This window comes from Umbelopsis ramanniana, assembly GCF_025399195.1.
Source record: "Umbelopsis ramanniana AG unplaced genomic scaffold K450scaffold_9, whole genome shotgun sequence".
Taxonomy (NCBI): domain Eukaryota; kingdom Fungi; phylum Mucoromycota; class Umbelopsidomycetes; order Umbelopsidales; family Umbelopsidaceae; genus Umbelopsis; species Umbelopsis ramanniana.
In genome coordinates, this window is record NW_026252095.1 from 275,303 (window position 1) to 288,718 (window position 13,416).

The 13,416-nt window shown below is 43.1% G+C and overlaps 7 protein-coding genes across 7 annotated transcripts; 4 read left to right on the forward strand and 3 right to left on the reverse strand.

Annotated features, from left to right (window-relative positions):
• Positions 1–721: 721 nt before the first annotated feature.
• On the forward strand, positions 722–2,080 carry K450DRAFT_227500 (uncharacterized protein). The gene has a single exon (XM_051586745.1). The coding sequence runs from the start codon at positions 1,027–1,029 to the stop codon at positions 1,969–1,971; it is 945 nt and encodes a 314-aa protein (XP_051447512.1). The 5' UTR covers positions 722–1,026; the 3' UTR covers positions 1,972–2,080.
• Positions 2,081–2,325: 245 nt separating this feature from the next.
• K450DRAFT_227502 (uncharacterized protein) lies at positions 2,326–2,836 on the reverse strand. The gene has a single exon (XM_051586746.1). It carries the CDS (start codon positions 2,603–2,605, stop codon positions 2,345–2,347), a length of 261 nt encoding a protein of 86 aa, XP_051447513.1. The 5' UTR covers positions 2,606–2,836; the 3' UTR covers positions 2,326–2,344.
• K450DRAFT_227505 (uncharacterized protein) lies at positions 2,837–5,290 on the forward strand. The gene is made up of 2 exons (XM_051586747.1): positions 2,837–3,663; positions 3,772–5,290. The coding sequence occupies exons 1-2, from the start codon at positions 3,067–3,069 to the stop codon at positions 5,143–5,145; spliced, it is 1,971 nt and encodes a 656-aa protein (XP_051447514.1). The 5' UTR covers positions 2,837–3,066; the 3' UTR covers positions 5,146–5,290.
• On the forward strand, positions 5,286–6,044 carry K450DRAFT_227507 (uncharacterized protein). The gene has a single exon (XM_051586748.1). It carries the CDS (start codon positions 5,436–5,438, stop codon positions 5,901–5,903), a length of 468 nt encoding a protein of 155 aa, XP_051447515.1. The 5' UTR covers positions 5,286–5,435; the 3' UTR covers positions 5,904–6,044.
• Positions 6,045–6,129: 85 nt separating this feature from the next.
• K450DRAFT_292776 (uncharacterized protein) lies at positions 6,130–6,663 on the reverse strand (the record flags this gene model as incomplete). The annotated part of the gene is made up of 1 exon (XM_051593588.1): positions 6,130–6,663. The coding sequence occupies one exon, from the start codon at positions 6,661–6,663 to the stop codon at positions 6,130–6,132; it is 534 nt and encodes a 177-aa protein (XP_051447516.1).
• Positions 6,664–7,343: 680 nt separating this feature from the next.
• K450DRAFT_227510 (uncharacterized protein) lies at positions 7,344–9,506 on the forward strand. Its single transcript, XM_051586749.1, has 8 exons — positions 7,344–7,711; positions 7,776–7,812; positions 7,893–8,165; positions 8,234–8,551; positions 8,626–8,688; positions 8,768–8,865; positions 8,937–9,300; positions 9,381–9,506. Exons 1-8 carry the CDS (start codon positions 7,545–7,547, stop codon positions 9,432–9,434), a joined length of 1,374 nt encoding a protein of 457 aa, XP_051447517.1. The 5' UTR covers positions 7,344–7,544; the 3' UTR covers positions 9,435–9,506.
• On the reverse strand, positions 9,496–10,795 carry K450DRAFT_297869 (uncharacterized protein). The gene is made up of 2 exons (XM_051593675.1): positions 9,816–10,795; positions 9,496–9,714 (listed from the first exon to the last, which is right to left on the reverse strand). Exons 1-2 carry the CDS (start codon positions 10,761–10,763, stop codon positions 9,598–9,600), a joined length of 1,065 nt encoding a protein of 354 aa, XP_051447518.1. The 5' UTR covers positions 10,764–10,795; the 3' UTR covers positions 9,496–9,597.
• Positions 10,796–13,416: the final 2,621 nt, after the last annotated feature.

The window sequence follows — 13,416 nt, forward strand, 5'->3', positions numbered from 1 at the left end:
AACGTAATGTCAATACGTTCTATACGTAATGAGTGACCAATGAACAGTTCAAAACAGGTCTGGGCCCATCCTCGTAAAGGGATCTTCAACCATCCAAGTATGAACGAGTCGAGCGCTAGTGTTAAAAATTATTCTTGGGTTCACAGTATTCGCAACCATGATGAAAGAAAAAGTCCTCAAAAAGGTTGTATGAGACCTGTGTTCTCAAGTGGGAAACGGACACGCTGGTCTAGTATGAGCAAATGGTTCATATTTTGGGGTACATGACTTGTGTTGATACAGGCAAAGAGATCAACCATGACCAGGCACCAAAATGTATGGCCACCGGATTTTTGACAGATGGAAGCATGCATGCTAGTCCGTGCATTGATAGAACAGCAGAAGCTCATTCAATGCTCTAGAGAAGGATGGGGTTATTGGTAGGAAAGTTCGACTATGACTTTGGAGGTGCAAGCCCATTCTATTTTTCGTTAGAAAACCTTGATTGGCAAGCCGTTTTTCCCATTTCTACGTCGGAGAAAGAATTATTTGTTGATCCCCTGAAAAAAGAAACAGCACTAAAGCGGGTCGGCTGTAGAAATGTGCCTGGCAAATTCGTCATTTGTCCCACTTTTCCCATCCCTCCTTGAAACTGCGACGCCCTAGCATGGCACTACCACGCAGAGGTTTCTAAACACAACATTGTAATAATTACTTTCCTCCGCTCTAACTCAATTTCTGCCTAGAAATGAGAAAAACATGACGACTTTATAACTTCATGGCAAAACCTTGCCCAACGTAAAAGTGTATCAATGGCGGGGTCTCTAAAAAGTGTTTCTATTTCAAACTTATCACCAAGATAGATTTTTCAAAATTCTACTTATTCTTCTACTCTTATACGTAAAGTCCAAAGTTCCTCCTTCAGATATTCCCCCATCTGAAGAACGCAAGCAAATAGAAGCACCACCTTCCCCACCTCCTCCAAAAGAGCCCGCAAAAGCAAGAAAACAAAAACGCAGCCGAAAGCCTAATAATAACAACCCTCCAATGCCTGATATTACCAAGTCTCTCCCTACCGAAGAAAAGCACAGAAAGCGCTCATCAAAGGGTGAAAAGAAGAGCAAGAAGCACAGTAGTAGTGGAGGTCTACTGAATGGAACGGTGGATTCTGTTAAGAAAGAAGCCAAGCGTGGGGTAGATAGTGCTACCAAGAAATCCCAAAATGCGGTTCCTAACCAAGTTTCCGACACTGTCGAGCAAACCAAAGACAAGGTGTCTGAAGGCAAGGATCAGCTTGAGAAGACCACCAAGGATCAAGCCAAGCAACTCGGCATTCCTGAACACTTTTTGTCAACTGACTTCATGCAAGAAGCTGGCTTTGACGATAATGATGCTAGAAAGCTGATGAAAGCTATTATGGAGTACAACCAAAAGTCCATGATGTCGTCTGACTCTGAAGCAGAGCAAGACAACACTGCTGATGAACCACAGTCTCAAGGCAATCCGTTGTCTCAAGAAAAGCCACAACCTAATGGGGCTCAAACCCCACAAACAGAAAAACCTTCTACGCCCAAGGAAGAAGTCTCACAGCCCGAAAATGGCTCCATGGGTGGTCTCCTTGAAAACAACGTGAAAGTTGAGCCCAAGGCCCCTGAAGCTCTTTTGAAAGACCTGGTTGGCAAGTCTGTAGATAAGAATGGAAACGTTCATGGTGATGATGGAAAACTCATGGGCAAAGTCACTGGTGATATCACCGACGTTGAGGGAAAAAAGGTCAACGAAGCAGGTGATGTTGTTGACGAAGATGGCAAGGTGTTTGGCAAAATCAAGCCGGTTGACCCCACTGAAGTCGCCGGCATCAACGTTACCCAAGATGAAAACGGCCAATCTGGAAATATCTGTCTTCGCCACGGTGACAGCGATCTCATTATTAAGGTCGATGCTACTAAGACCGGAATTTCTTTCTCCATCCACATCCCTCGTCCCCAGTAAATCCCCTCTCCTCTGTATACTTATTTTTCTACCCATCTTTCTGTAATTTTCCTACAATGTACTTCAAGTTGAATAAAAATTAACAAATTGATTTAACAAGTAACCCGGCCAAACGTCTCATTGGAAAAAAAAGCCATACATTTACCGTACAACGCTTTCAGAGATTTTGATGAATGCTACAAACAATATTCACTTTTGGTTTGCAATCTCGAATTTTAAAAGAACACCTGTTTTTTCAAAACAACGAACAAGTCATCAATATCTTCTCTTCATCAAACATGCCCGTTTATCTCGCTTCAAATTACGTAGATTACAGATTTATTGGCCCCAATAAACGACGACAGGGAAGAAGTATATATAATACAGGAAATTTTTACATTTCAAGAGCAAGAGTAAGATCTCCATGGAGTCTCGCTTTAATGTGAACTTCGACTTCAAGATTGATATCTAACCTAACGGCTCCAGTGGTCTCTGGTTTCTTTTCAGCCTTTTCCGGGCTCTTTTGCTGGTTCTGCTTCATAAGCTGCCCACCGCGCTGCTGAGAAGCAGAAGGATCCCTTCGTACCATTTGCTGATTATTTCCATCCTGAACACCATTCTTTTGACGTTGTTTTGAACTTGAGCGAGATGGCATGGTGAAAGGGGTGGCGGGGGTGGGTAAAGAGGAAAAGGAACCTTGTCGAACGAAAAGGTCAAAATTTCAACCGAGTTATAAGGATGGGAAATTCCCGGACAGACCGTCATAGCGTAGGGCAACAATAGCGTTATGTCTCAGCTGTTCCAGAAGCCGTTAGTGCGTCATTGCAAACGCCCGTAGAGCAGGGTACATTGACGTATCAATGCGTAAGGGGAGGAATTTCCGTTGATGGTAAGCAATGAACACTATACTGTATTTGGGCTTCGGAAATGGGGCCAGCCTTGGCAGACCTTGTCTCAGCTTTAGTGACGTTTAGATTGGAAGATCCTAACCAAAGTGATCTATGAATGAAGTAATTATTGACAGACAGAACAACTCAGATTTTCTGTTCGAGACCTGGTTATAAATGCCCTTCATTTCGGAGATTGGAAACAAAACATTTACACACTTACTCAACAATGGGAGACGGCAAAGTTATTAAAGAATCAAGAAACCTCTCAGATAACGCAACAAAGAACACTAAAGAAAATGTTTCTTCAAAGAAAGACCATAAGCAAAAGCTAGATCGCAGACAAGACCAAGGCGATGAGGATGACGATCTTGCCTCTGAACCGGAAGAGGACGATCCAGAAGACGGTAGCAAGGCTGACTACGCGTCTGCTGGGGAACATCAAGATAACAAAACCGGTACTGGCCAAGATAATGATGATGATGATGATGATGATGAAGAAGAAGACAGTGATCAAGGTTCAGCCAGTGACGTTTCTGAAGATGAAGATGAAGAACATGAGCTTCTAGAGAAACTTGTTGGATGCAAGGTCAACAAGAGTGGAAAAGTCCTTGATCAAGATGGCAATGTCATTGGAGAAGTCGTTTCCGGTAACCGCAAGAAGGCCGTCGGCCGAAGAGTCAAAGAAAATGGTGCTATAATTGACAGCAAAGGCAACTATATTGCTGGCGTTGCTCCTGTACGTCCTGATACTACCGAAGAGGCACCAGCCGATGAGAAGCAAGAAGATAAGCCAGAAGAAGAGCAAGAAGAAAAGAAAGAAGATGCCAATGCTGATGCTCCTGAAGATGAGCAGAACCAAGGCGAAGATCAGGCTGAGGACAAACCAGAAGACCAAGCTGAGGAGAAGCCAGAAGACGAAGCTGAAGCCAAGCCAGAAGATGAAGCTGAAGCCAAACCAGAAGATGAAGCTGAAGCCAACCCAGAAGATGAAGCTGAAGCCAAGCCAGAAGATGAAGCTGAAGACAAGCCAGAAGACCAAGCTCCCGAGGATCAAGACAAGCCAAAGAATGAAATTCCTGAAGATGCCAACACTGTCGATGAATCAGGCAAGGTTCTTTCTCCAACTGGAGAAATCGTTGGAAAGCTCATCAAGGGCAACCGCCATAAGCTTGCCGGCATGATGGTCGACGAAGAAGGCAACGTTCTTGACGAAAATGGTAACTCCGTCGGCAAGGTAGAACTAAACCCTCCCGAAAAACCTGGTGTTCCCGACGATGCCAATACTGTCGATGAATCAGGAAAGATCCTTTCTCCAACCGGCGAAGTTGTCGGTAAGCTGAAGAAGGGCAACCGCCATAAGCTCGCTGGCATGATGGTAGACGAAGAAGGCGATGTCATTGATGAGAACGGCACCCTCGTTGGCAAGGCTGAATTCAATCCTCCTGAAACAACTGAAGAAGAAGAAAAGCCCAAGAAGGAAGTTCCTGATGATGCCAACACTGTCGATGAATCTGGAAAGGTTCTTTCTCCAACTGGAGAGGTGGTTGGAAAGCTCATCAAGGGCAACCGTCATAAGCTTGCTGGCATGGAGGTCGACGACGATGGCAATGTTGTTGATGAAAACGGCTCCGTTGTTGGTAAGGCAGAATATAATGCTACTGAAAAGTCCGAAGAAGAAAAGAAGGCAGAAGCTGAAGAGCAAGAACAGCGAAAGATTGCCGGTCAAATGGGTGAATACATTGAGCAAGCCCTCAACAGAATCAAGCCCATTCTCAAGATGATCACTGAGCACATTGAGACTGAGGAGCGCAAGCCAGAAAAGGAGCGCGACGAAGAAGGCCTAGTTAAAAACGTACGCCCCCTCATTGAAGAAGGCTCTAATATTCTTGGCGAAGCCAATGGTGCTATTCGTGGCCTTGACCCTACTGGCAAGATTGCTAAAACTGCTCAAGCAAAGTCTGCTGAAAGAAAGGCTTCACCTGAGGAATATCGCTTGGCCGAGTTGCTCTCTAACCTTACCGGTGAAGTCACCCAGACCATTGAAAAAGCAAAGAAGAAGATTGCTGGCATGCCCCATGCTGAAAAAGAGTTGAGCCCCCTATGGAATTTGTTGCAAAACCCATTGCTCCAAATCTTAGCTGCTGTTGGACTGCTCCTCAGTGGCGTGTTAGGCCTTCTTGGTAATATCTTGAATGGTCTTGGTCTTGGAGGACTGGTCAACAATCTTCTTGGAGGACTTGGACTTGATAAGATCCTTCAAAACCTTGGAGTTGGAAAGCTTCTCGGTGGCGGTAAGAAGAAGTAAACCCGCCTTTTGTAATAATAGGACAGTTGTATGTATTATGTAGTAGTATGCACATATCTTTAGCTGAATAAAAAATATTATGTATATCTCTTTTTAAAAAGGTACTTGTATCCACTTGATAACGAAAAGACTTTTTGTGCGTATTGTTGAAAAAGTATGAACGACAACAACTTACCTGCGCGTTTATGCTGGTTTGGAAAAATGTCAAAATGATGAACAATTGAGATGCCGCAGGATCCAGGATAAAATGTCCAGCGCAGGTCTTTGTCAAGCAGTCACTTTTGTACTGTATGGCTTCGTTCGAATGGTCAAAGCTCTTACATCAACCAGAAGATTCACCATTGCTACAACAACTTATCAGCAATGCTGCAAATGGTAGCACTATGGAGCCAGCGATCAAAGTGTTCCCCGATGCAAAGTACAAGTCGTGGCCGAGTCTTGGAATCTCCTTCTGCTTCACCATAGTTGACGGCAGCGAACAACTGGATTCCATAGATATATTCAACGGACACCCAAAAGACAAATTCGCGGCGTATAGTGGAGATTTACCCCTAGGACTCTTGTCTTCATCACAGGCACATGAAGTTGTATCCAAACTTGGAGAACCTATCAAGAAAGGTGGTGGAGGAAATACCAGAATGCCATGCTGGGTTCAATATGACACGGACCAAGGGTTTACACTGCAGATAAATTTTGACGGTGTGCATTGGGAAGATCGTGAGATGGGCTGGTGTTCTATGGTCGTATACGAAGATTAAGGAAACCAGACTTTGGCCAGCATGTAGTATAGAGTATTTAATTTTTTGAAAAGCCAACAATAATGACCATTGATCAAGTTTGGTCAACTTATCAACCATTGCATACGCGAATAAACAGCGGGATGTGTCTTATAACCTCGTGTAAGAAGAAAAAAAGCTGTTATGAGGCGGAAAGTAAGCTGATGTAAAAGTGGATGACGGATATTTCAACCTTTTGGTAATCCTTCTACAGAATGACCATGGTGTGCTGAGGCTGTTCCGGTTTGTGTCGAATGAGCGGCATAACATTTTTAGTATACTCTCCAATCCAGTTTCCAGATGGACTATAATAACACACTATCAAAGTGCCATTGATGCACGCTGTGTTCTTAGAGCAACCAACTTTCTTAGTGGCCTTCCATACAACTTGCGTAAATCGGTTTGTTTTTGTAGCATTGTCCATTGGACGATGTGGATCATAGTATTGTATTCCTGCATACCAAGCATCAACGGCAGAATTCCATGTTGAGAATCCTCTAGCCAAATTTTCTCCAATATCTTCGTGCTGCTCTAACAGGCTAAACAGGCATTGATCCGTGTGAGCCTTGGCAGAGGACTCGAGGTGAGCGTCGTATTGCAAAGGCAAAGTACTCTTATGCAGCTTACGCTTCGCATTATGAGCACCAACGTAAGAATCACTATCACGGGAGGCAATGGTATTAGTGATGGCGAAAGCCATAAGCACTGTATAGAAAAGACCGTGGGTGTTCATGTATAACATGTTGTGTGGCCACTCAAGTCACTTGCTAGAAGAATTGAAAAGGATTACCGACTCGGCGTTTTGAAATACCAAATTCTTGTAAAAACCCTGTTTCAATACCGACGATTTTTAATTTTCTATGCAGGGAGTATATCCCTTGCAGAAGACGCACTACCGAATAATGAAAACGTCCGTGTACCTTTCCATAAGGATACTACAGTTAATATCTCAGCTAAGCAGTGTATCTCGTACTCAATGAGTTGCCATAATGGTAGACTTGCGATGAGCGTGATAAAGGCATTAACAGTGATGAAATAAGCAGAATGTGTTACCAATGGATAGATAGATACGTTATCCGAAGGATAAAAAAGAAAGATGATATCTCGCAGTTCGATGAGACCGAACATTCCTTCCATTTTCGAGAGCAAATTATATATATATAAGGTGACTGGTAACTGTCATTCCAGAATTTGTAGATCTAGTATTTCGTTTTGAAATTAAATTAAATGAATGAATCTAAGCTGCTGCTAAATGGTGAACCAGCCTTGACCTTACTATTATTATGGTCATTTATCGAGAAGCATTGAATGGATAAGAATTTAACAGAAGTATTACATTGCAAGCAAGGCACCAAATGAAAGAGTCAAACCATTTCAAATATATTCATAATTAATTAGATCTAAATAAGAAGGAAACTGTTCCCTTAAAGTGTATCACTGGTAAGCTGGGACATTCAAGGAAGCTGCTCCACCCGAACAAAAGGATGGAAAATGAGTGCACGTGACTTTAGCGGACCAAGTTAAATTCTGCAGTGCAAAATACGATGACGTGTACTTTTCAGATTTCACGAAGTGGTACACTGACTCCGGACTTTCACCAAAGAAACACAGCATCGACGGAAAATGATCCCTGGCTATCCTCAACACCCGGGTGGTGTTCCTCCTCAAATGATGCAACCTGTACCACAGCAGGTGCAGCAGCAACCTCCGGCAGGTCTTCCACAAGGAGCTCAATTACAATACCGGAAGCGACCCACCGGTGATGGCGATTCGCTTGCTAGACACATCAAGTAAGGGTAACTTCTAAATGTCGCGTGCTTTTAGGCGCGAAATTAACTTTTTATTATCGTATAGGAAAAAGAGACCAACCGAACGAAATATGCCAGCAAAGGTACTTGTTCTCTTCGTTATTTTCAGTTGACAAGCGATTTTATCTCACCGCAACCCAATGCTAACTGTGAATCCATCAAGATCGACACTTTCGTTCCAGAATCCAAAGTGTACACTGAATTGTGCGAGTTTGAGAAGAAGATTGATTCGATTATTATGCGCAAACGATTGGATATTCAAGAGGCAGTGGGCAAACCAGCAAAGACTATGCGAACGCTGCGAATCTTCGTGTCGAACACAGCCTCCGATCAACCTATGCAGCAGCAACAAAATGATATGGATGATGATGGCATTGATCTAAGCAGCGGAAGTGCACCGTCTTGGACATTACGGATAGAAGGCAGACTGCTTGATGTAAGTTCCTGGCTGTGGTCCCAATTAATTGCACAATGTACATACTCATCTTTCGCCATATCATCCAGCCACCAATTCCTACCAAAAAAGCACAACCGGTGCAAAAGTTTACGTCGTTTTTCAGATCAATTGTGGTCAAGCTTGACCGCGATCCTAATATGTATCCTGAAGGAAACATCATTGAATGGCACAAGCAGCCAGGCAATACGGATGATGATGGCGTGGAGATAAAGCGTAAAGGCGACACAACAGTGAACGCACGCCTTTTGCTTGAGATGGATTATAATCCACCAAAGTTCAAGTTGAGCCCTGTTCTCTCAGAAATGCTAGACATGAAGTTGGAGACTCAGCCTCAGATCATGATTGGCATATGGAAGTATATCCAGGTACGTGCGGGGGCGCTTAGAGATAACTGTATGTAAACCATGACGAAGCCCTTACATTGTTCTTTTAATTGTAGCTAAACAAATTGCAAGGTGCAGACGATAAGCGACTTGTGCAGTGCGATCAGAAATTGCAACAGGTATGGGAATGAACTTAGAATTTCATTAAGTTTGTGTGATGTATTTCTCATATCGTATATATTTTCTCTATGGCATCAGCTCTTTGGCGCCTCCCAAGTCCAATTCTCTCATATTCCGACTCTTATTGAGCAACATTTGTCACGTCCTGACCCCATCGTAATTGATTATACTATCAGGTAACTATACTGTGGCAGTGCTATTACCTTCCTGATTACCATCACATTCTAACAGCATATGCCCATCATAGAGTTGATCGTGAATTCCATCAATCACGAAAGGCATTCGACATTGATGTGGAATTGGACAGCTTGTTGAAGCAGAAGATGATGACGGCTGTGGCAGGCACCAACACACAAAAGGAGATTCTGGCACTGGATGACAAGATCGTTCAATGCGTGCAAAGTATCAACAATTCTAAGATTAAGCGAGACTTTTTGCTTCAGTTTGCTCAATCACCAGTGGAATTTATCAACAAATGGATTGCAAGTCAAGCGCGAGACCTGGAGATTATCCTGGGTGAAAGCCAAGTCAACTTAGAGGAGATGCGACAGAGCGATTTCTATAAACAAGGCTGGGTTAAGGAGGCTGTTATGCATTACCTTACATCCAAAGTAAGTGACTGTTCAATGTATCTGCCATCGACCTTATTTTTGGTTCTAACCTTTGCATACCCCATCCACACACTACTTAGTCTCAACAACGTTTACAAGAATTATTGAACCAACAGCATAGACCTCCCCAATAGTTTTTCCAGTTGAACACAACACGTGTTTTGGCTCTTCTTACCCCTTTCATTATGTACATTTCATACTGAGATATTGTTGCTCGTTTATTATACAAATACAAAAACAAACATGATCCATCTCGTCCGATCCCCAATGTATTATTTCTATGCCTGACAGGTTTTCTTAATGGGTCCAAAACTTGATGCACACTGGCTGTCGGTGTTCAACTCGAGAGTTGGGCACTTCAGTGAGCAAGCCAGTGTCTTGGTCAACCTTGAAGACGACCAAATTGTGACTATCCTGTAAGTTGGGAAAGAATAGAACGACGATGTTAGCATTGTCAACCCCACTTTAGCCCCGCAAATGCAATCTAACCATCCCATTTCTCCATATCCACGTACCTTGTTAGCAACAATGATATATTCGCCAGTAGGGTCGATAGCAAAGTGACGAGGATGAGCTCCTCCAGTATGTTGATGACCGACTTTTGTCAACTTGCCGGTGTTTTCGTTGATAGCAAAGATGGCCAAACTATCATGACCACGCATAGAAGCATACAAGAACTTGCCACTGGGAAGAATGCTAATCTCTGCAGCAAGGTTATCACCCTTGAAATCTTCCGGAAGCGCTGCAACGCGTTGGATCTCATAGAGGGTTTCGTTTGCTTCGTCAAATTCCAAGAAAACAATATCGTTTGTCAGTTCAGCAACCGCATAAAGCCATGAGTCATTGAAGGGGGCAAATGCAAGATGACGAGGTCCGTCACCAGCCTTGAACTTGAACTCGTTTGCAACTGTTAAAGCTCCGTTTTCACTGCTATACTTGTAAACAACCGCTTTGTCCGCACCAAGATCGAGGGCAATGGCGTATTTACCACTTGGGGTGAGGTTAATGCTGTGAGCATGGGGTCCTTCCTGGCGAGCTGGGTTGACCTTTGTTTCACCAGTGTGCTTGATGTAGGTGGTAGCTTCACCAACAGTTCCATCACTCTGTGCAGGGAAAGTTGCTACAGATCCTCCAGTATAGTTAGCGACGATTACGTGTGAGCCTGCATTGTCGATGGTAATATAGCATGGATCGGCGCCTTTCGACGTAACAGTGTTCTTCAACCTGAGAGACCCATCTTCAGCATTTCTCTCAAATGCAGAAACACCACCTGAACCTTCGAAATCTCTATGCTCGTCAACAGTATAGACAGTCTGTCGGTTTGGGTGGAATACCATGAAACTTGGGTTAATGGCAGTGGCAGCAAGAGACTGTAACTCTAGCTTTCCATTTTCAAAAGAGTAATAGTAGACGCCTTCACCACCATCGTCTGTATAACTGGAAATGTAAGCTTGTTGTTTCATAGTAAGATGGGAAAGATAAAACTGGAGAGAAGAAGAATGATGCTTTATGTTCGGATCTGACCCTGAGCCTTATTTTCAAGCAGCCAACTTGACCGAAGTGGCACAAACTCTGTACTCCGATGAAAAAAGGTAGTCCCATTGAGCTGGTAATCAACACCCGTGAATTGACGTCATGAATGTTCTATTCGATAACGTTCGGTTTCTTGCTACTCTGAATGAGAGGAAGACCACAGGCGACTTCATCGAAATTGTCGGCCATGCATTTATAATTTGATGCATTATCATAGCCATAGTAAATGGCTTTTGTGTAAGGTTTCAAGCTTTCGGTGTTTCAAAGTCCAATGTTGGGGGGAACGAATGACCACTGCCTTTAGATGCGACAGATTTTGCCAACAACCCACCTTCTTCAAAAAGAAAGAGTGATATGGGTCTCGTGGCACTGGTTGCTATCTTCATCTTCCATTTAATGCCCTCTTTCTAGAGTTGAGAAAGGCAAGCTTTGAATATGATGGCCATCTCCTCAAATAAAGTTTATCAGTGATTGAGACTGTTGATGAGATGCTTTTGTTCATACACTTTAAGGTCAAAGCCATGATCAAGCTTCTTTTCTTTTGTGCAACAAACGACATAGAAATAGTTGATTGAGACGATCCAACATTATCGCTACTCTGCACCTCTATGAGTAGGACCACTCCATCATTTCAATCTATTAAATCTACGCTATGGTTGAACGCCGCTTGAACGCCGGTAAAAAAGAGTTGCTGCGTAGACCATATATTATGCCGGCTGTGAACTTTGACAACGTGGTTTGTCCGTAGAAGAACGAACCTCGTGTGACCCCCGGTGTTTTGATGTTGCACCCATTTGGCCCTCATGGCAAGCTATGGCATCCTATGACCCGCGGAATACATTTAATGGTATACTGGTATTTATGTGGGCAGTAATAGTGCAGGTACCAGTATTGATACCCACTGCACGCAAGGTTGTACTCATTGGTGTTTATCAAATCCTACCATCACTGTTTTACCACCATTGACCTGCGATATACTTCTTCATTGAAAATTATGTGATTCACTACTACTCATTCCCTTCACAGAAAAAACTGTTCAGTCGATCATGAGGGACCCAACCGGAAACTTTAATGAACTGAACACATTATCTGCTCGCTGCACAAGAGTCCTATCACCGATAATGTCAAGTTATAGGTAAAATTCGTTTTTTTGTGTAGTACATTCGCCTGAGTGTACAGTGTGTCTCACTTTTGATAAAAATTATAAAAAGCGTAATGTCAGCGCACAAACGGAAACAATCCCAATGATGTTTCTCTGTCTGTCGCATATTTAGAACGTCTTAGTGCGCCAGACTTGGCGCTTCTGCAATATTGAACAGGGCTTTAGAGGTTCAGTGCGCTTCACAGAATAAAATGGGCTCCAAAGGACTTAAAAGAACTTTGAGACTCATGAGCTCAAAAAGGTGAAAGGTGGTGTTCAAGATCAGAAAAGTTTATTTGATCCTTTGGATGCCTTTTGGTGATGACGATGTTTCATCGCAATCAACTCCAAATGACGGGACTCATTTACATGTATACTGTCCTTTTATCACTGCGTGGATGTAGCTACATCGATGGGCCACGTTCTTCTCCACAGCTTACAGTGTGAAAGAAAATGTAGATTGATTACCGCTATATCCCAAACATCAAATATGCGCAATAATCATGTTGAAATATAAGCCAAACAACCCTTGTTAAATCTTATTCGATATTGCAACAACTCCGTGCAATATCTATTTATGCATGCCGCAAATGCGGCATATACTTGCAAGAGGTCTCAGTTTTGCTTTTTCATTTGCTTCGCATTTCTTTTCTTTTTCCCTCTTCGCCTTACTCCACATTTTCAATTTTACCCTGCATGCATTAATCGAACACCAACTTTTTCTTTCGTTTCATATGCCTCTCTCAAGTTTGAGATACAGATATTTTATCGCGACTAATCGATGAGATGAGTTATGCATCAACTGTCTACCACACTCTGATGTCGGGTCCATTTTATGAAAAGCATGATAGATAAAAGTTAGTAATTGAAGCGCAAGTTTCGAATATTGCGTAAGTCAAAGCAACCGATCGGATGAAAAAGCATAAACTGTTCGTTGGTGTCACGACTGTACATCTCCAAATTTCATCTGTCAGAGATTCGTCGGCATGCCGAATGTTTCTTTTCCTTTGGGCACTCAGTAGCTGAAGTTCGGGTAAGCCATGATCAATGGTCCTTCAGCAGTGAGCGATTCTGGTACCTGAAGGCTTGTGCATCAGTTGCGACAAGTCATACTTCCGATTATAATACCAACAATGTACAATAGGCGGCGAGTGTCTTGTATCGGTAGATTTAGACTGACTGCATTGCAAGGTTTGAAGCATGGTAGCAATGAAAAACTCGCTAGAGCCGAAGTTACTGCACCGGTTAAGAAAGTCACGAACAAAAGCGAACAGAACTCTATTGACAAATTTCCAACGACAAACAGCCCTTTCGTCAAGTAAAACGCACAAAAATCAGTTATATCAAGCATCCTTGACCTGTTTGATAAAGAGGCGCACACGCTTCTATGTACGCTTGAATACGGGGCTGGAAGATCTATCCTTCTATTGTGACGGCCAACG

Excerpts from the sequence above, each read along its gene's own strand:
- K450DRAFT_227507 (XM_051586748.1), top strand. The coding sequence starts at position 5,436 with ATGGCTTCGTTCGAATGGTCAAAGCTCTTACATCAACCAGAAGATTCA.
- K450DRAFT_227502 (XM_051586746.1), bottom strand. The coding sequence starts at position 2,605 with ATGCCATCTCGCTCAAGTTCAAAACAACGTCAAAAGAATGGTGTTCAG.
- K450DRAFT_227510 (XM_051586749.1), top strand. The coding sequence starts at position 7,545 with ATGATCCCTGGCTATCCTCAACACCCGGGTGGTGTTCCTCCTCAAATG. Across the intron at positions 7,712-7,775 it reads TCGCTTGCTAGACACATCAA|GAAAAAGAGACCAACCGAAC; the intron begins GTAAGGGTAACT and ends ATTATCGTATAG. Across the intron at positions 8,689-8,767 it reads GCGATCAGAAATTGCAACAG|CTCTTTGGCGCCTCCCAAGT; the intron begins GTATGGGAATGA and ends CTATGGCATCAG.
- K450DRAFT_297869 (XM_051593675.1), bottom strand. The coding sequence starts at position 10,763 with ATGAAACAACAAGCTTACATTTCCAGTTATACAGACGATGGTGGTGAA. Across the intron at positions 9,715-9,815 it reads ATATCATTGTTGCTAACAAG|GATAGTCACAATTTGGTCGT; the intron begins GTACGTGGATAT and ends CCCAACTTACAG.
- K450DRAFT_227500 (XM_051586745.1), top strand. The coding sequence starts at position 1,027 with ATGCCTGATATTACCAAGTCTCTCCCTACCGAAGAAAAGCACAGAAAG.
- K450DRAFT_227505 (XM_051586747.1), top strand. The coding sequence starts at position 3,067 with ATGGGAGACGGCAAAGTTATTAAAGAATCAAGAAACCTCTCAGATAAC. Across the intron at positions 3,664-3,771 it reads AAGAAGAAAAGAAAGAAGAT|CCAGAAGATGAAGCTGAAGC; the intron begins GCCAATGCTGAT and ends GCTGAAGCCAAG.